Source organism: Magnolia sinica, chromosome 8 (genome assembly GCF_029962835.1).
Source record: "Magnolia sinica isolate HGM2019 chromosome 8, MsV1, whole genome shotgun sequence".
Taxonomy (NCBI): Eukaryota; Viridiplantae; Streptophyta; class Magnoliopsida; order Magnoliales; family Magnoliaceae; genus Magnolia; species Magnolia sinica.
In genome coordinates this window covers 86,629,756-86,651,897 of record NC_080580.1, presented here as the reverse complement: position 1 = coordinate 86,651,897, position 22,142 = coordinate 86,629,756, and the positions used below count along the sequence as shown (strand labels likewise).

Genomic DNA, 22,142 nt, shown 5'->3' with positions numbered 1-22,142 from the left:
ACTGATATTTTCAATTATGTAAATTCCAGGTGTCACTTGTATTGCCAATATTTTTTACCATGTAAATTATAGGTGACACATGTATCACAAGTGTATCGGCAATATTTTAATAATATCACCAATGTAGAGATATCATGAAAAGTTTGTTTATTAAAAAAAGAAGAAGTATGTTTTAAATTTTTTATGAGCACATTGTTGCATGCAGTTTTCAATTTTTCATTGTTAATATTGATAATATCTCAATATTATCACTATCGCAATGTGCATGATATGATCAAGACTACAATCTTTCGTTTCATTTTCAATTATCAATGATTTGTGGCAAAATATCATCAGTTATTGATATTCTGCAATATTGATGAATGTTTGGATGGAAGGTTGTATGGTTAGATGGGATGGATGGATTTCATGAAGTTTCACTAAAAATTTTACCGGTTTCCCATGTTTCTCCGCATTTCTAGTTATCAACGATATTATCAGCGATATCGATATTGTTTTAGTACCATGCAGATTCTTGAAATGGTACTATGAGGTTGACCTCGAATTGCGTGGGCCCCACTGCAATGTGCATCGAACTTCTACCCCATTAGTCAGATGCACCATTTCATGGTGGGCCATTGGCTTAAAAATCAAGTCAATCTATGACTTGCACTTTGATTATCTTATCTCTTCCTTTTGCTGACCTTACTGGTAGTACACTGCAATTGTGCAAGTCGTTTATTCTGTATGTTCTGATTTTATTTATTTTTCCTGATTCTAATAGATTTTGTGGATGACACTAAGTCAGAGATGAAAGGCAAGAATGAATCTGGAAGAGCACACCATCTTCCTTTTTTGCTGAAAGAAGAAGAATTAAGTGATGAGGAATTGGAGAACTTACTCAAAAAGAGAAATAGGCGCGACTCAAAAGTATGTTTCATATGCTGATGAAAATAAAGAGACTAAAGAATGCGATGATAAAGAATCTTCCATGCATTCTGTGAAGGATCCAACTGTCTGGAGGGTCAATGCATGGTATGCCGTTAAGTTATTCTGATCCATCAAATATCAAGAGGTTTGCTAGGTTCACATGCGTGGAGACTTGCTCACCCATATTCAAGGCCACGTGCCATATGAAGGGCCAGTTTATTTTTATGTCCAATCTTGCATTTAAGTGGTCCACCTGAGAATTGTATATGATTCATTTTGGGGCTCATACTCTAAAATAATCTGGCAAAACTGATGGACAGCTTGGATATAAAATATATTCATCAAAGTGGGCCCCACGGTGTGGGCCAAATCGTCTTGGGTGAGTTCAGGTTCTCACCTAATCCACTCCTATCCAGCGGCCAGTTAGTTAAATATGAAGTTTGAAGGCTGAATCTGAAATTTGAATATGAAGTCTTGAACACTCGTCTGGTAATTGTTATTGAAGTTTGAATATTAAATACTGAATCTGAAATTACCTTTGTTAACAAATTAGTTAAAATGTCTAAATTTTGTTAATTTAATACATTTGTCCTTGTCTCTTTAGCTAGGTTCTAGGACAGGTTGTAGGCTAGTTTCTTTCAGCATTGCATTTGGATATGTGGATTGGGTATGCTGAAAATTCATCCAAGCAACAGAGTAATCCTTATTTTTAATCAATTTGCACCTTCTTGTTGTTTCAGTTGTCTGAAGCCTATGTTCCTGAAACATTTTAAATCCAGCCAAAGCAGTCTGGACAATAGCTGGGCCTGATCAGCCCAGCCCACTTTCACCTGTATACCTGGCTCTCCAGCAAGTTTGGTATGAAGAATGAGTTTTTAGTTCATTGAGTGTTCCTCACCATTTTTATCTTATATTTTATTGTTATTATGTAGTTCTATCTCAGATTCTCATTCTCACTGCTGGATTTGGAGACCAGTAGTTATATACACTCTGCTTCTCACATTTTGTTTCCTCATAGGGTAGTGAAGGTGCTGGCAATCTGAAGATTTTGCCCATTACATCTAGATTGACGATGGGCCTCTTTTAAATGATCTTGACCTTCCATTTTGCATGTTATTAATTGTATTATATGTTTAGGATCATAATTCTTTTATGACAAACATTTTGTTTCTACAGATCTCTCGATTGTTTCTACAAACACTCTTCAACTTCACAGCTAAGGAGGTGATTGACATTCTTTGTTATTAGTGTAAGTTATTTGCTATGAATGGCTTTACTACTTTGGATGTGGCATGGGCTAGAGATTGTCTATTTATCCATTTTGTTAGTAATCCTTTTTTCTTTTCTTTTTTCTTTTTCTTTTCCCCGAAATGTTAGAATATTGTGTGATCTTATTATCATACTTTGTGTGATCTTGTTATATTAGATTATAAATCTCTAGCTATGTAATATTCTCTCTGGCTATGTAATATCCTGTATTTAGCACTTAGGATCTTTCTTATAACTATGCATATTTACTATCAATAGGTTGTAATCATACTATAAAGAGGGTGTTATTCCTGCAATACAATATACATTGAAATTCCAAATGTATTAACATCTAATGGATAAGGTGGATTTGTATTATGGTATCAGAGCCACACTTTTGTGGCCTATAATTTTTTTTTTATATAGCGGTTGTTTGGAGTTCTTTTTCGCCATCTTCAATATGTCTCTATCTGCCTCAAGTCTTAATTCAATTGTCCGTACTATTGATCTTATATTGAATGGATCCAATTATAGTCTGTGGGCTCAGAATATGAAAGTCTTTTTAAAAGGACGTCGGCTATGGCGTTATGTGACTGGAGCAGTCCCTCAACCTACGCCGGGAGACGGTGAGAAAGATGATGCCTTTGCATCTTGTCTGGAAGAGTGGGACAGTATTCACTACAAAATTCTGTCTTGGTTCATCAACACTTCCGTTCCATCCATCAATAGTCTTCTTCCATGACTTGGGAATGCTAAAGTTGCTTGGGACTTTCTGACAAAAAGATACAACTGCACATATGATGCTTCATTGGAGTTTCAACTGGAAGCTAAACTCTATCAGATGCGTCAAGACCGAGGTCAGTCTATTGCTGATTTTTATTCTCAAACTAATCATCTTTGGGAACAATTATCTGCCGCAGACCCTAAGTTGGAATGTTCTAAAGACATTCAAACATTTGCCACTTGGCTTGATCGACGGAAGTTTATGCACTTTATGATGGCTCTTCAAGATAATTTTGAATCTACTCGAGCTTCTCTTCTTCACCGTCAGCCACTTCCAACATTGGATGCTGCAGTTGCTGAACTCATCTCTGAAGAAACTCGACGTTCCACTATGCAGATGCAATCTTCTGACATGGTTATGGCCACCGCTTCTAATGGTGCTTCTCAGTCTTTTGCTGGACGTTCTTCCTCTCAATCCACCTCCAAGCCTGGTTTTTGCAAGTGGTGTAAACGAACTGGTCATACCATCGATGAATGCCGCAAGTTCCAGTATTCTAAGCAGAAAAGAGCTTCCCAACAAACAGCTGCGATTGCTTCATCTGATCCTCCTGTACTTGAGACTCCACCTCAGTCCACTTCTCTTACTGCAGCTGACGTGAAGGACTTAATTCACCAGGTTTTGTCCCAATCCTCAACTGCCATGTCCGTCACCCCAGGTAAATCCCAGTGGTTTATAGACTCTGCCTGTTGTAATCACATGACATCTAATTCCACCATCTTCTCCCATAAAACAACTATCTCTCCCAATCCTGTCATATATACTGCCAATGGTTCCCATATGTCTGTTAGTCATATAGGGTCTATTTCTACCTCTAATTTATCTGTTGGTGATACTTACCTTGTTCCTAAGTTATCTTTAAACCTTCTTTCCGTTGGACAACTATGTGAGTTAGGTCTTGAACTGAAATTCTCTAACAAGGGTGTTGATGTACAGGATTCACAGACGGGTCAACTACTTGGGATAGGCCGTAAAGTTGGACGTCTTTTCGAGCTCTCATATCTGCAGCTTTATTCTTCAACAACCACTTCCATGGCTGCTGTCACCGTCACTTTCAGTTTTTGGCATGCCCGATTAGGTCATGCCTCGCTTCCACGTGTCCAGTTCTTGGCCTCTCAGGGTCATCTAGGATCAGTTAATTTTCAGTCATTTGATTATGTTTCATGTCATCTTGGAAAACAGACACATTCGTCCTTTAATAAAAGTGAATCTTTTTCTTATGCACCTTTTGACTTAGTCCATTTTGATATTTGGGGTCCTGCCCCGATTTTGATTGAGGGGGGATCTCGGTATTTTGTTATCTTTGTAGATGATGACAGTCGTTATATTTGGATTTATCTTTTACGACATCGGTCTGAACTCACAAATGTTTACCATAATTTTCACAAAATGGTATATACTCAATTTTCTTGTATCATTAAAACTTTTCGTTCAGATAATGCTATGGAATACAAAGATAAATATTTTCTTACCCTTTTACAAGAAAATGGAACAGTCTCTCATCATTCTTGTCCATACACTTTTCAACAGAATGGTCCAGCAAAACGTAAACATCATCATATTCTAGAGACAGTAAGAGCACTTCTCATCTCTGCTTCTCTTCTAGAACGCTTTCGGGGTGAAATATTGCATATCAGACCCAATTATTGCCTGGATTTATGAACATGGTACCATTGAATAGCCCATTTTAATCATGTTTGTGTTGCGAATTTAATGCGAGCTGAGACTAGATCGGGATGCTAAAAGCACGGATTTAACGTTCGAGAATGCACCAAGGCAAGGGACGGACTCCGAGGGACCAAGATCGACGGATCTACATGCCAGAGGGATCTGCGAAAATCAAGAAACTGAAGCTCAAGTGGCCGAAATTGGTCCAGAATGCAGATCACAGAGTTCCCACCATCCGTTTAGCTCGAAACTTTATACATGGTTCGAGGACCAAAAATTAACCGTACACATCAAATTTCAGCCATTGGATCCCTCTAGAAGTGGCCCAACGGACAAATCAGCTCCTTTAATCATTATGTGGGGCCCGCCTGATATCTGGATATGCTTCAAAATTGGTCTAGACGGTCTAAATGATATGACAGAATGGATGGACGGAACGGATTTCTCACGAACATCACAATGAACCCATATGTACATTGCATGTACATAGGGTACATGCGCACGAGAAGTGCACCGGACGGAGAGTCCGGTCAAACCATGGACTGACTCGAAGTCCATTTTTTTAAAAGAAACAGCGTCCGACGCTGTTTCGACGGACGATCTCTGTGGGCCCCACTCGCTCTTAATTTCGATGATCCGACCCGTTCACATGCCTTATAGGATGGCCAAGACCAACGCCTAGGTGTCTTTTTGCCACTATACAAGCGTCTTCATGATCCCAGCCGTTAAACGCAGGATGGACGGCGGAGTAGAAGATCTTGTGTACCCCATCGATATCAATCTAATCTCGCCACTCCCGAACGGATTTTCGTCGTGAATCTAATGGACGGTGTGGATTTCTCCATCGCTGTCAGTATTGAGCCCCACTAAGTCACAGCGTAACGATACGCAGGCCCTGTTTTTGCGCCGGACGCTGTCCGGCTTTTGCGGCAGATTGTGCGCTCGTGCGGGCGATCGGATGAACGATCTGAACCGTTCATCATGTAGGTCGGTCAAAACACTCCCAGAGGACGTTGTCCTTTTAGAAAGAAAGCAAAGAAGAAGAAGAGTGAAGACGTCGAATTCCTGACTGCGTGAGGAATCGTTGCAGCAGAGGGCGTGCGTGAAGTCCGACTTCAGCAAGGTCTCTCTCCAAAAACCTCCGTCTTCACTGCTCTGGCAACTCTAGTAACGTGCGTAAGGAGCTTCCGCTCTCTTCGAGCCGACGTCCTTTTGGCTTATAAAAGGAAGGACGTGTGGATCTTGAGCCGCTGTGGAGAGCGTGTGGAGGATTGAAGGAGGAGCCGTGGTTGGAAAGAGAGGTGAGCTCGGCTTGGTTGGAACAAGAAGACAGGAGGCAGAGGCTGGGCTTGAACGTGGAGACAGGGAGGAGAACGGAAAGTTTTTCTTTTCTATTTCCATGGCTATTGTTTTTCCTTGCTTTCTTTCCCTTATGACTCTTAAGGTCATTAGCCTAATCATGGTTGGCTAAACCTCTTAGCTAGGGCTAAGAAGTGAAGCCTGTAGCGAGATGGGAGATACTATTTCCTATTTTTTTATGAATTGAACTTGGTTTTGAGTTGATTATTAAAAGAATATTTACTCAGTCTTTAATGGTCTGTTGTGACTGAAATTACAATGGGTTTGCAATGGCTTTGGATATTTCTTTTCCCTTTTTGATGTTTATGATGTCAGGAAGCCCTATTGTTCACCATCATCTCCTAGGCATGGTTAGATGACGGTACCCTTCCTGACTTTCATCTGCTGTTGATTGGTTGGTAATTAGTTTAATCCTGTTGTTTGCTTTGTCTCCTGGGCATGGTTAGATGATGGAATCCATTATAATTTATATACCTTTCATCTCTTGAAAACCAGACCAAGTAAGTTCAGTTTAAATTTCATAATTCTTGATGCAGGCATAAAGATCTCTCTGATTCCTACAAGTGGATCCTCTGAATCCCTAGTTTTCTTCCTCTGAATTCCTTAAGTTTAGATTAATCTCTCACTATTATTCATCAATTTACATTGGATTTAGATTGCATCTTAGGCTAGTTCTATTTCTAATTAGTTTCAGATCACGTACAAGTTTCAGTCCCTGTGGATTCGACCTCGGTCTTACCGAGTTTATTACTACATCACAACCCTATACTTGGGGAGTGAACAAGTTTTTGGCGCCGTTGCCGGGGACTGACGGTTACGATTCTCTGAAATTAATTAGTTTTAGAATTAGTTTGAGATTAGGATTTTACTAACTTTAATTTTAGATTTTTATTTCTATTTGATTTTTAGAACTAACTTGTTTCCTGTTTTGTAGGATCCTGACATAAACTTCTAAATTGGTAATCATTTTCTAATTCTTCTACTTTTTCTATTTTTAGAATTAGGGTTTGAATTTTAGAAATTTTCTAATTCTGGAACTTTCCTTTTTAGAAACTAACTTTATATTTTTATTAACTTTCCAATTCTAACTCTTTTAGAATCTAACTTTGTTTCCTAATTTATTTTTAGAAATTTTCTACTTGTTGACTTTTTTTTACTTTAGAATTTTTAGATTTAGAAACTAATTTCTGTTGTTTTCTTTTGCAGGATCTTAATATAAGAATCTCTAGTCTGGTAACATCTTTCTAACTTCTCCTCTTACTTTATGTATTGCTGTAGGATTTTTTCTTTCTTCTAGGATTAGACTCAGAGTTAGGGTTCTACCATGGAAGCGTGGGTACATGCATATGCCGAGATGGATAAGAGATATTGGGGAATGTCTGAGGGTTGTAGAACTCAACGTATACCTCAAGATTTTTCTCCATCGAGAACAGACATTGAGAACCGACTAGAACGTTATGTTCCATCGGTTAATAGGGTCGTATACGATCGTAATTATGGAAATGAGGATTATTATCAACCATCATATCCTCCCATGTATGATCAGTATGACTATTACCAGGGGAAATATCAAAATTTGGGAGATGAACCAACTATATGTTATAATGATTATCCTCTTGGATACCCTACCATTGATATCCAACCAGAAACAATCCAAGAGGATTCAGCTCAGCGTAGCCTGGCCTATCTCACGGAAATGAGAAAATCGTTGGAAACGCTTAATTCGCGCCTTGATAAGATAGAGGAGGCTCGGTTATCTCAGCCACAATTCATTCCAGAAATACAATGTGAGAAAAGTGATCGTAACTCGCTTTTGAAGAACTCTGAAATTACAAATGAGGAGTTGGATTCCATTAATGAGCATACGGTTCAATTTCCCGATGAGTTAATCTCGATGACTGTTCAAAGGAATGGTCAAGATACGTGGGTATCTTTCAAATACAGTGATGATGACACACTTTCCTTACATGACACACAGGATCTCAATGATGAGGTAGAGGTTAGTTTTTTCAAACCTCAACCAAACTTAGGTGTAGAATGTGATGAGAGCAACCCCATCCCAAGTGTGTACTGCACGGAATTAGACGATGATGCGTATTGGGATGATGATCATGAATGTACAGCCCAAAATCTCCTGGAATCAATCTCAAGTTTAGTCCAGGTCAATGATCAAGACATACACGAAGTGGTCGATCATGATGAGCCACTCCCCTCACCTGACATGTCTGATTTTAAGGTGGAGGATGAGCCCCTTATAATCGACCCTTTTAACTCTTATGAAACACGTTTGGACTACTCCTCTAAATTAAATGATGATGTGATTCGGGAGAAGGATGAGTTGCTCGCTACGACCTTGGAAATTGAAACCACTAAGTTGAGGCCATCATCTGAGCTGTACACGTTTGACAATTCAACGCCTCGATTGAGTAGTTTCAATGAACAAAATGATCACATCGATGCTTCTCCTATTGATTTTCAATCTATCTGTGTAGGGCTGGAGCAAGAGAGCACACCTCCGTTTACCTTTAAAGACAATGGATTCCTTGGGCAGATCATCACGAGCTTTAATGTGGAACATAAGTCATGCTCAACTGAATTTCTCAACTCTTTGGATGATTGTTTGGCACACTTTGTAGATTCAAATGATCCCATGATAAGAGACATAGTGAATGCCTTGCAAGACAACATCTCGGTAGTCATTACTGACTGAAAGAACGTTACCTCTGAAGCCGCTTCTTCCACAGATCCTGAATGTTTACCATTAGGGGAGGAGGAGCTGAAAATTGAACTGAAGTTTGCTACTTCGGAATGTGTTGAGACTACACCACTTCCTGAAAATTTTTCTCAATTTGATCTACCTGTAGTCTCTGATTCACCATGGGATACTAACTTTGTAACTTTTTCTGACACAGGTGAATCATATATACTTTGGATACCTCAAGCGAATCAACAGCAAAATTTTAATGAGGTACATAAGTTTCTCTGGAAAGTCAAGCTCCAGGGCATCCAAGCCTATTGCAAAAAGGGCTTTTGGATGATCCTGTTGAGAAACTTACTGAGAAACTTATCACGATACTGGCCGGAAGAAGAACCTTGCGACATGATCGAGTAGTTTTTCCCTGCTTTCATAAGACTATGGTAGTTTGCTTTATGTTGTTCTAGGATAGACGGCTTTATGTTGTTAGGTTAGTTTGCTTGATACGTTGTTTTAGGATAGTTTGCTTTTGTTGGTTTCTCTCTTGTGCTAACCTGCTCTGATATCTTTAGGAAGTCTCTCGATTCGTTATCCAGGTACTATCTTCCCATCACTTTTTCATTTACTTTCGTTGTCTCATGTGCATTGCATGCTCATATCGTTTACATTGAGGACAATGTAGATTTTAGGTTGGGGGTGGGAGATTAGGCTTCCTAATCAGCATTTTCTTAGTTCCTGAACAAAAGTTGTGAAATTTTTTTATTTTTCTGGACTTTCTTGTGAATTCGAAGGGATTTTGACAACCATCTAGGGCACTTGGAATTTCAAGATACATGATGTTGGAAATTTAAGACGCTTGGATTCATTATCTATTAAATTTCACATAAGTTTGAATTGTTAATCCATTACTAGAATTTGTAAACATTGATTGAGATATGAATTCGCAGGACACATCTCGCTTTCACATTAAGGGTTCAGTTCGATATTGAAAGATTAACTTGGTAATCACTAAACATGGAAGGAACCAACTTGGGAAAATTGAATGGATTGGGCGAATAGTCTTTACCATAGGTTTGCTCCCTATAGGTGAGGATTTGATTCCCCATGGATGATATTTCAAAAAGAGTTGGGCGTACAGTCTTTACCATAGGTTTGCTCCCTATAAGTGAGGATTCGATTCCCCTTCTTGGCGTTACTTTTAATGAAAAAAATTAAAAATTAAAAGAATAAAAAGATAATGTGTAAGGCAAAGTTGGGTTATCATGAATTCTCTTATTGGTTACCAATAATATCTTTAAATAGAGAGGTGAATCTTAATGTTGATAAGTCGAGATTAGACTATACATCCATGGAATTCAATGTTTAGAATTTCTCTAATTCCTGGAATAATACTTTGAACTTGATTATGAAGTTTACCGTGCGCCTGAGTCTAGGAGAAAGTAATACCCAACATTCATGAATCTGAGAATTCTCATATCTGGATTATTCTGCAAAAATCACTCGAGTTTATAGAAATTGTTCTGTAATTCTCAACTTACTTTTCGCATATTTTGCTCGGGACTAGCAAAATGCTGGTTGAGGGTTGTGTTGAGGGTCAAATATTACATATCAGACCCAGTTATTGCCTGGATTTATGAACATGGTACCATTGAATAGCCCATTTTAATCATGTTTGTGTTGCAAGGTGGAATTGCGAGCTGAGACTGGATCGGGATGCTAAAAGCACGGATTTAACGTTCAAAATGCACCAAGGCAAGGGACGGACTCCAGGGGACCAAGATCGACGGAATTACACACCAGGGATCCATGAAAATCGAGAAACTGAAGCTCAAGCGGCCTGAAAGTTAGACAGATGCAAGATCACTGGGTTTCCATCATCTGTTCGACTTGAAACTTTATACATGGCTTGAAGACCATAAATTAATCGTACACTTCAAATTTCAGCCATTGGATCCCTCTGGAAGTGGCCCAATGGACAGATCAGCCCCTTTAATCGTTATGTGGGGCCCGCCTGATATCTGGATATGCTTCAAAATTGGTCTAGACGGTCTAAATGATATGACAGAATGGATGGACGGAACGGATTTCTCACGAACATCACGATGAACCCATATGTACATTGCATGTACATAGGGTACATGTGCACGAGAAGTGCACCGGACGGAGAGTCTGGTCAAACCACGGACTGACCCGAAGTCCGTTTGTTTAAAAGAAACAGCGTCCGACGCTGTTTCGACGGACGATCTCTGTGGGCCCCACTCGCTCTTAATTTCGATGATCCGACCCGTTCACATGCCTTATAAGATGGCCAAGACCAACGCCTAGGTGTCTTTTTGCCACTATACAAGTGTCTTCATGATCCCAGCCGTTAAACACAGGATGGACGGTGGAGTAGAAGATCTTGTGTACCCCATCGATATCAATCCAATCTCGCCATTCCCGTACGGATTTTCGTCGTGAATCTAATGGACGGCGTGGATTTCTCCATCACTGTCAGTATTGAGCCCCACCAACGTCACAGCGAGAGCCTTTCGCAGGCCCTGTTTTAGCGCTGGACGCTGCCCAATTTTTGCGGGCCATTACGTGATCTCAACAGTGATCGGATGGCGATCTGAACCGTTCATCATGTAGGTCGGTCAAAACACTCCCAGAGGACGTTGTCCTTTTGAAAAGAAAGCAAAGAAGAAGAAGCGCGGAGACGCCGCATTCATGACTGCGGGAGGTATTGTCGCAGCAGAGGGCGTGCAAAGTCCGACTCCAGCAAGGTCTCTCTCCAAAAACCCCCGTCTGCACTGCCCTGGCAGATATAAAACAGAGAGAGAGAGAGAGAGAGAGAGAGAGAGAGAGAGAGAAGGGAGAAAAGGAAGGACGTGTGGATCTTGAGCCGCCGTGGAGATCGTGTGGAGGATTGAAGGAGGAGCCGTGGCTGGAAAGAGAGGTGAGCTCGGCTTGGTTGGAACGAGAAGACAGGAGGCAGAGGCTGTGCTTGAGCGTGGAGACAGGGAGGAGAACGGAAAGTTTCTCTTTTCTATTTCCTTGGCTATTGTTTTTCCTTGCTTTCTTTCCCTTATGACTCTTAAGGTCATTAGCCTAATCATGGTTGGCTAAACCTCTTAGCTAGGGCTAAGAGGTGAAGCTTGTAGCCTGATGGGAGCTTTTTACTTATGTTTTTTTTTTTTTTTGTTTAAACTGAACTGATGTTGTGTTTAGTTTAATTAAAGGAATGTTCATTTTGTCTTTAATGGTCTGTTGTGACTTAAATTACAATGGATCTGCAATGGCCTTGAATATCTCCTTTTCCCTTTTGATGAATATGACGTCAAGAAGCCCTTTTGTTCACCATTGTCTCCTGAGCATGGTCGGATGATGATACCCTTCCTAACTTTCATGCATTGTTGATTGGTTGGTAATTAGTTTAATTCTGTTGTTTGCTTTGCCTCCTAGGCATGGATTGATGATGGAATCCATTCTAATTCATATACCTTTCATCTTGTGAAGACTAGATCAAGTAGGTTCAGTTTGATTTCCGTGATTCTTGATGCAGGCAAAAGATCTCCCTGATCTCTACAAGTGGATCCTCTGAATCCCTAGTTTCCTTCCTCTGAATTCCTTAAGTTTTACATTAATCTCTCACCATTATTCATCAATTTACATTGGATTTAGATTGCATCTTAGGCTAGTTCTATATCTAGTTAGTTTCAGATCACGTACAAGTATCAGTCTCTGTGGATTCGACCTCGGTCTTACCGAGTTTATTACACTTCTCATCTCTGCTTCTCTTCTAGAACGCTTTCGGGGTGAAGCTGCTCTCACTGTTGTCTACACTATCAATTGTGTTTCCTCACCTACCATCCACAATAAAACTCCTTTTGAGCTTCTCCGTGGTACAGTCCATAACTATTCCTTACTTCGAGTTTTTGGTTGTGTTTGTTTTGTCACTCTTCCTACACATGAACGTACTAAACTAGAACCACGATCCAGACTCTGTTGCCTTCTTGGTTATAGTCTCACTAAGAAAGGTTATCGTTGCTATGATCTCATAGCCAAATGTCTTCGTATTTCTCGTCATGTGGAGTTTTGGGAGCATAAGATGTTTACAAGTCTTTCTCATTTTCCACAGTCCTCTTCCAGTTATGCTCCTATTTTTACTGATCCATCTATTGCTTTAGTACCTCACCCCTCTGCAGAGATGCTAAGCTCCTCAGACGTTCATTCTATGGCTGCTCCTGATCCAACTGACACGTCTGTTGATCCTCCTGCTACATCAACTGCCTCTAAGTCTGTCCAGGTACTTGCACTTCGTCACTCCACTAGAGTAAGAGCCCCTCCTTCTCATCTTCAAGACTATCATTGTTTTTATGCCCTTGCCACTCTTCACGAATCACATACTTATCGTGAGGCTAGTACTGATCCTCTTTGACAAAAAACTATGTCTGATGAACTAGATGCTCTTACCAAAACTCATACTTGGGACCTTGTGGATTTGCCTTCCGGAAAGTTTGTAGTTGGTTGTAAGTGGGTTTACAAAATCAAGACTCGGACAAATGGATCAATGGAATGATATAAAGCTCGCCTTGTTGCGAAGGGTTTCTCTTAGGAGTATGGTATTGACTATGAGGGGACTTTTGCTCCTGTTGCTCGACTTACCTCTGTTAGATCTTTGCTTGCAGTAGCTGCCGTGCGTCATTGACAACTTTTTCAGATAAATGTCAAAAATGCCTTCTTGAATGGTGATCTTGTTGAGGAAGTCTATATGCATCCTCCACCTGGCTATGATCATCCTCCTCACAAAGTCTGTCGTCTTCGTCGTGCTCTTTATGGTCTCAAACAGGCCCCTCGAGCCTAGTTTGCCAAATTTAGTTTTGTTGTTGCTCAACAGGGCTTTGTCCCTAGTGCATATGACTCTGCACTGTTTCTGCGGACTACTGGTGCTGGTACTATTCTTATCCTTCTTTATGTTGATGACATGATCATTACAGGGAATGATCTCTCTGGTATTCGAGATCTTCAACACTTTCTGAGTCAGAATTTTGAGATGAAGGACTTAGGGTAGCTTAACTACTTCCTTGGTCTTGAGGTGACTTCCAGTTTAGATAGTTATTATCTATCTTAGGCTAAGTATGCTTCTGACTTGCTTTCCACAGCAGGCTTGACTGAGAGCAAAACGTGCACTTCTTCTCTTGAATATAATGTTAAGCCTCTCGCTACTGACAGTGAATCTCTTCTAGATACTACTCTATATAGGTAATTGGTCGGTAGTCTCATCTACCTCACAGTTACTCGCCCAGACATTTCCTACGCTGTTCACTTGGTTAGCCAGTTTATGAGTGCACCACGCTCTACTCACTATGCTGTCGTTCTTCGTATCTTGCGCTATATCAAGGGGACTTTATTTCATGGTCTTCACTTTTCATCGCATTCATCTCTAGAGATCCGCTCTTATTCTGATGCTGACTGGGCCGGTGATCCTACCGTTCGTCGCTCCAATACGGGTTATTGTTTCGTACTCGGTACTTCTCTCATTTCTTAGCGCAGCAAGAAACGGACTGTTGTTGCCCGATCCAGTACTGAGGCTGAGTACCGTGCACTTGCTGATACTACAGTAAACTTTTGTGGCTACGATGGCTTTTGACAGACATGAGTGTTTCTCAGTCGACTAGTTCCCCTCTTTATTGTGATAATCGAAGCGTCATTCAGATTGCTCACAATGATGTTTTTAATGAGTGGACCAAGCATATCGAGATTGACTGTCACTTTATTCGGCACCACCTCCAGCAGGGTACACTACATCTTCGATCCATCTCCTCCGAGGATCAACTTGCCAATATTTTCACGAAGTCTCATCCTCCTGGTCTACTTCGTGATATTGTTTTCAAACTCAAGTTGTCTTCATCATCTCGAGTTTGAGGGGGGATGTTAGAATATTGTGTGATCTTGTTACCATATTTTGTGTGATCTTGTTATATTAGATTGTAAATCTCCAGCTATGTAATATTCTCTCTAGCTATGTAATATCCTATATTTAGCACCTAGGATCTTTCTTACAACTATGCATATTTACTATCAATAGGTTGTAATCATACTATAAAGAGGGTGTTCTTCCTCCAATACAATACACATTGAAATACAGAATTTCTACGACAATCTCTCTCTTTCTCTTTATTTCTTCATGGGTTTTTTCCTGCCACTAATGCATGCATCCTCCAAACCCCACTGAGCATTGAATGTGGTTAATTGAATTGAGCATATGTTACTATGATATCTCAGTAGTGAATTGGGATTCTATGTTTTCTTTTTCGTTATCAGTTTTATTTCTTTGTTTTTGTTCAATGACAGTGGAAGAAGGGAAAGGAGCTGTTTATGCATGCATGTATTTATTGGAAACCCTCACATTTATGATACTAGTAGAAAAATGCAACATTATGAAATGAACTAGTTTTCTTGTATGGTTGGTATATTCAGGTTTTTGCATCCCTTAACGTACAGTGAATATCCAAATAGCATGAGATCTAACGTAGGAAATCGGCTCCCAAAATATTGAAATCTTTTCAGTTATTTGCAACGAGAATGACAAAATTCTGAAAATAAGATCAGGACTGTGCTTTGTTGACCATCAGGAGTGTACATGTGTTGGTGTGTTTTATATAATCCTGTTGCTTCTTATATTCTCTTATGATTCCTTGCCTAATGTTGCGGCTGTGTGGATCTCTTGACCTGCAATTCTGCAGAATCATTCAGAAGGCTGGATCACAAGATTAATGCAAAATCTGTTTCCAATGAAAGGTAGAGATATATTTAATCACTAACCCAAGAGGCATGCTACTTGCAGTCATGCATCTGCAGACACCCAATACAACTGTCACACAGAAAGTCAAAACCTTATAAGTGGTAAGAATTTCCTGATGCTGATGGATTCTTGCTTGGAAGGCCACTTCTCAAATGATGATGGAACTGAGTTGGTGCGATCAGCTTCTCGTTGCTTGCAATATGAACCTCGTGAGAGGCCAAATGCAAAGATGCTTGTGACTGCCCTTACTTCTCTTATCATGCAACACTTTCACAGGTACTTGCTCAAGTTTACGTTCTTTTTCTTTTCTTTTCTTCTTCTTCTTCTTTTTTTTTTCTTTTTTTTGTGTTACAATTCGTTTTTTCACATTAATAAATGTGGACAACATGATGTTGGTGATTCTCAAATAAACGGGGACATAATGGACTCATTATCCAACATTGGAGAGTTTGTTAAAGCTACCCAGTTCGTTGGTCAAAGATCAGGTTTGTTGGTCTTCACCTACTTGTTTGTCTACTGTCAAGCGGACATTTTTTGAGGAGCTATTATTTTTCTGTGAATGCTAAATTCTGTAAATTATTAGTCTCAACTCTCAAGGGCAGACATTCAGCCACCCTATCTTTATGTTCTTTCTGATGTACAGTTACATGCTCTGAGATCTAAACTATTGCTTCGATTACCACTACCCATATGCATGTGGGGGCCTCTAGAATATGCTATATCCTGTGCAGCCAATAGCTCGTTTGCTTGTCTCTCATTCTGCAAGGAAAGCTTGGTGACTTCACCTGCCAAATTTTTTAGTTCAACAGCAGCAGCAGACCAAATTTAAAGAGCATATCAACCTATTTTTTGCACAAGATCTAATCATCGTTGCCTCTTAGTAGCAAGCTAGGCTAAAATAATTTTTACCAACCTCCATATGTTTCATAGACAGATTCTATTATGGTATTATGGTATGTGAAAACTTGAATTTTAGGCTACGAGTTCTAAACAACATCGCCCACTTGACGGAAATGAAACTAGAGTTGTTTGCAATACATGGGAGACAGGCAACTGATCAGGGTCAAATATTGCATATCAGACCCCAGTAATTGCCTAAATTGACGTACATGATGAGGCTTAATGGAGTGTTTTACTCGTGTTTTTATTACAGGATGAAATCAGGAGTATGTATTGGAAATTGATGTTAAAGGCATGGGGTTTATGATCCAAAGTCTCCAGAGCATGGGATGGACTCCAGAAAACCAATAGTGAAGATTTTACACGCCTGGGATCTGAGGAAAGCACGATAAAGAGGCCCGAAAAGGGTCCAGAATGCAAGATCACATGGTTCCCGCTATCCGATCAGTTTGAAACTTCATACATGAGATGAGGGCCATAAATTAACCGTACATATTAAATTTCAGCCATTGAAGATCTCGGGAAGTGAGCCAACTGACAAATCAGCCCATTAATCTCCAATTTTAGGCCCACCTACAATCTGGATATACTTCAAATTTGACTTAAACGGTTTAAAGAAGATGAGAAATAGGATGGACGGATTGGATTTCTCGAAATCATCAGAGTGGACCCATATGTATAATGTATGTACATAGTGCACATGTGCACTATCGGAGCACCGAACGCACCTAAGTCGGTCAGCAGCGCTGACCCGACTCCTTTTCAAAAACGGAAATTTCCGTTTCAGCGTCCGCGGAACCGAACCGCGGTCGTCGGTTGTGGGGCCCACCTAGTGTCCAAATGGACAATCCAAACCGTCCATCCACTTCCTGGGGCAGCCATTACCATTGCCTAGGTGGCAAAAATTCAAATGAACGCATAGATCAGAGCCCAGCCGTTCAAACGCAGTTGGACGGCAAGACAAAGCCACGTGGGCTGCACCGAATCCACCCCAAAGCCAGTCAATTCCTACTGATTTTTCGAGTTGAAACCAATGGACGGCGTGGATTCCTGTGAAATAATTATCAAAATGGGTCCCACCATTGCCACGGAAGTGGTTTCGCGTCCGTGTAACGGACGGTCGCTGTCCGTTTTTGCGAAGGATTGTGGGCCCTGTACGTCACCCGTACGGCCTATCCGAGCCGTCCATCGTGTAGAGGGCTTCTAGAGCTTCAAAACCATGTTGATATTCCTCGCCCATGCGTACACACGTGTGCGGTACAGAGGCCAAAAGTAGACTGCCCCGGGACGTTCAAAACTGAGTTTTTTGAGATTTCTTCTGTAGGCCGCGCTAATGGACCTTCAAAACCACCCATTCTTGACTGAAATTTCGTTCTGAATCCAATGGACGGGGTGGATTTTCCAGAAAATACCTCTGTGGGGCCCACCGATCACGGCTGCGAAAATTTGTACTCCGAGTCCTTCTACGACTCTGCCACCGACCCCAGCCATCCAACAGCTATAAAAGGGGAGTTTTGGACGTGGGAAAGGCATTCAGAACCAGGGGATTCCAGATCTGGAGCAAGGGAGAGAAGAAAGAGAAGAAAGAGAAGAAAGAGAAGAAAGAAGAGAGAGAGATTGTTTGGTTTGACGTTTCTTTTATGAATTTTATTTAATATTTTTTATGGATTTTATGGGTCACTAATCTCTCAGCTAGGGCTGAGATGAAGCCCCTAATTTGATTAGCTCTTGTATTGGTTGATTTACTTTGAATTTCAATTAATTTGTTTCTTTCTTTAAGTGGGCTTTATGGGTTTAAATTCTATACTTCTCCATCTATGAACTTGATTAAAGTATATATATGGATGTTGTTTGGATGCTTATTATAGGTGCTTGTGTCGATCAAGAACAAGTTTCCTATAGAGGAAGAAACAGTGTGCTTTAATGAATGTACATTCCATGTACCCGACCAAGGACATGGGATATGTCATTCATGGCATTGCTTAAAGGAATTAGATAGTCTGTATGCCCGATTAAGGACACAGATTGTGCTTTCTCTGTATAAGTGGTATCAATCTAGATCAAGGTGAATCAACAGACAAAACAAGGGTTAGGATAATTAGGGGTGGATTCGAAAGTCCTAGTGCTCTCTTTCTGATTGAATTTTCTTTCCTGTTCTTAATTAATTGTTTTTCATAAAATTGTGCTTAGTAATTCATTCCATTATTTGTTGGATTAGTTAAGGAAAATCATAGATTTGAATTGTGACGACCAGTCCTCGTGGGAACGATCTCGTAATACGTACCGTATCTGCATCTGATTCGTATACTTGCGAGTTTAAATATCATTTAAATCGTGTTGGTTTAAATAAAACATCAAGTTTTTGGCGCCGTTGCCGGGGACTGTTTCGGTCCAATTGGATTTAAGATTCTCTCTTATCATAATTCATAGTCTTAGGTTTTTTACTACCTTTAGGTTAAATTTTTTAGAAACTAACCTATTTCCTGTTTTGTAGGGACCTGACATAAACTACTAATTTGGTAATCTTTTTCCAAATTTTCTATTTTTTTCTAATTTCTACTTTTAGAATTAAGGTTTTATTTTTATTTTTATTTTTTTTAGAAAGTTTCTATTTCTAGGCTATTTTATTTTTAGAAATTTCCTATTTTCTAATTCTAGATTCTGATTCTTCTTTCAAGTAACTTTCTATTTTCTAGTTTTAGAAATTTTTTCCCTTTTTAGAAACTAACTTAGTTTTTATCTCTAAGATTACAAACTTTCTTTTTTAGAAATTAACCGTTGCTTAGGATTTTTTTATTTTATTTTTTTTTTTCTCTAGCATTATTTTAGTAAATTTAATTTATTTTTGTTTCTTTTTGTTTACAGGAATTAAGGAAGGAAGCTGCTAAATAACATTGTCTTCAAAAGGAGGAGCTCTCAAATCTTCAGACATTCATCATCTCCTTTTCTCGGGTTCTTCTTTCCAATTCTCGTTTACATAGCTTTCTCTTGTTCTTAGGAATTCATAACTTTTTCCTTTAGTTTTATTCATCCTAGGTTGCATCTTAGTTTAGTTTTCTTTCTTATATTGATAACATAGTTTATGCTAGGACGTAGATCTCTGAACATAGAACTAGCACCGTTTGATCCTGAGATTGAAAGAACAATTCGTGAAAGATTGAGAAATAATCCTGTTGAAATGGCGAATGAGACTGAAGTTAAAGCTCTCAAAGATTATTCAGCTCCTGTCCAATTTAATGCGCCTTCATGCATGGTGTTGCCAACCACTACGGCAGCAAACTTTGAACTTAAACCTGGAGTCATACAATTGTTGCCATCCTTTTATGGATTGGACAAGGAGGACCCATATCATCATGTGAAAGAATTCTTAAACATTTGCTCCACCTTTAAGTTCCAAAACTTCTCAGACGATTCGATCCGCCTACGCCTGTTTCCTTTTTCTTTGAAGGATAAGGCGAAAGCATGGTTGAATTCTCTAGAAGTTGGATCTATCACTACATGGGACCAACTGTCTAAGAAGTTCTTAAACAAGTTTTTCCCGTTCACAAAACCAATGCCCTCCGTAGAGAAATTACTAACTTCACACAAAAAGAGGGCGAGCACTTTCATGAATGTTGGGAAAGATGGAAGGACTTGCTTCTTAAATGTCCTCACCATGGTTTTGAGAAGTGGCAACAAGTTCAATACTTCTATGACGGTCTGACACCACAGAACCGTCGCATGGTTGATGCCACCAGTGGAGGGTCATTCATGACCAAAAGTGATGTCGAAGCGTGGAACTTCTTTGAAACCTAGAGCGAAAATTCCAAGAAATGGGATTATTCAAATAGAGGTGACAAAAGTCCCCAACCACAAAAGAGAGGTGGTATATATGAGATATGAGTCATACCAGAGCTGAGCGCCAAGCTTGATAACCTGACAAAGAAAGTTGATGCTCTGGTATTAAATAATGGACCACCACAAACAGCTCAAGTCGAGGCATATGCCACATGTCCTAGTCCTGCCCATCCTATGCAGTCTTGTCCATCTGGTACAGCATTCCCAGAACTTCTCTCTGAACAAGTTCATGCTATGAACACTTTTCAAAAATCTGGGAATGATCCTTACTCGAACACATACAACCCAGGGTGGGCTAGACATCCAAATTTCTCTTGGGCAAAAGGACCACAACAAGGAGGACCATCTGGAAATCCTCCCATGCAACCGCACCTCCAAGTTGGTAGTCAACAACCTCAACAGTTTCCACAATATCAACAACTGCCTACACAATCAAGGAAACCATCTCTTGAGGATACACTCCATCTTTTCATGCAGAGTTCTCTCCAATTCCAAAAAGACACCCAACAAAACAAACTCGCCAACCAGGAAAGCTTACATGCAAATGCACAATCCATTGCCAAGCTGGAAGTACAAATGGGTCAACTAGCTGCCACATTGAGTGAGAGAGAGAAGGGCAAGTTCCCTAGCCAACCTGAGGCTAATCCAAAGGGACAGTATGAGATTGGCTCTAATTCCAACCAAGGGCAATATCATGAACAAGCCAAATCGATCACTACCCTTAGGTCAGGCAAGCAGATTGATAACAGAATAGAGATGCCTGGGGATGAATCAAATTCTAAAACAAAAGATCAAGATGAAGCAGAGAGCCATACCAATGCATCCAAAGTCCAAAAGCTCTCTGACTCTCCAAGAGCCACTAATGTGCCACCTTATGTGCCCAAAGCACCCTTTCCTCAACGTCTGGCACCAATAAAGAAAAGAAATAACTTTGATGAAATCTTGGATGTGTTTCAAAAAGTGCAAGTCAACATCCCGTTGCTTGACGCTATCAAGCAAGTCCTTGCTTACGCTTAAGATACTTAAAGAATTATGCACTCAATAGAGAAAGACTAATGTTCATAAGAAAGACTTCCTTGCAGAGCAGCTCAGCTCCATGATTCAACATAACACCCATCCTAAATTTAGGGATCCAGGAGCTCCCACCATTTCTTGCGGCTTAGGAGATAATAAGATTTGGAATGCATTATTTGATTTTGGGGCGAGTGTCAATTTGTTACCATATTCGGTTTATGAGTAGCTAGGACTTGGTGAGTTGAAACCGACTAAGGTAACATTACAACTAGCCGATAGATCTGTCAAGGTGCCCCGGGGTGTTATTGAAGATGTGTTAATCCAGGTTGATAAATTTTATTTTCCAGTGGATTTCATAGTTATAGATACTCAGCCTGTCCAGAATCTTCATAGTCAGATCCCAGTCATTTTGGGTCGTCCATTTTTGGCCACATCTAATGCTATTATCAATTGCAGGACTAGAGTTATGAAATTATCCTTTGGTAACATGAATATTAAACTCAATGTTTTTAATGCAGGATAACAATCCTCAGATTTGGATGACATATTTGAAGTAGACATGATCGAGAGCCTTGTGCAGGACTCCTTCCGTACATCTTTTGAAGATCCTCTTGAGACTTGCTTAGCACAATCGGGCATGGATTTTGACATTGATAGTCCCATCCATGAAGTCAATGCATTGCTCGACTCTACTCCTATATTGGAGACTGAAAAATGGAGAGCGAAAGTGGAACCTCTTCATCCCTCTGAGACTCTTCCTGACAGCACAGTTTGTAACTCTGAGAAGACAAAGGCGAGCAGGCTGCTTAATGTTCTTAAAGCATATAAGGCAGCAATTGAACGGAAGATAGAAAAAATTCAGGGAGTATGCCCCACTGTATGGATGGATCATGCTGTGGTAATATCGCATAACATGCAAAGGAAGCGTGATCCTAACATAGAAG

General features: G+C 40.0%; 1 protein-coding gene, 1 long non-coding RNA gene and 1 other non-coding gene across 3 annotated transcripts; 2 read left to right on the top strand and 1 right to left on the bottom strand.

Annotated features, from left to right (window-relative positions):
* Positions 1 to 1,648: 1,648 nt before the first annotated feature.
* On the top strand, positions 1,649 to 15,728 carry LOC131253588 (uncharacterized). The gene is made up of 3 exons (XR_009175255.1): positions 1,649 to 1,767; positions 2,086 to 2,158; positions 15,490 to 15,728. It is a non-coding gene; the product is annotated as an uncharacterized LOC131253588 (long non-coding RNA).
* On the top strand, positions 2,579 to 4,134 carry LOC131253587 (uncharacterized). The gene is made up of 2 exons (XM_058254642.1): positions 2,579 to 3,596; positions 3,875 to 4,134. Exons 1-2 carry the CDS (start codon positions 2,999 to 3,001, stop codon positions 3,910 to 3,912), a joined length of 636 nt encoding a protein of 211 aa, XP_058110625.1. The 5' UTR covers positions 2,579 to 2,998; the 3' UTR covers positions 3,913 to 4,134.
* A 4,174-nt stretch (positions 15,729 to 19,902) lies between the features above and the next one.
* On the bottom strand, positions 19,903 to 20,009 carry LOC131254429 (small nucleolar RNA R71). Its single transcript, XR_009175542.1, has one exon. It is a non-coding gene; the product is annotated as a small nucleolar RNA R71 (small nucleolar RNA).
* Positions 20,010 to 22,142: the final 2,133 nt, after the last annotated feature.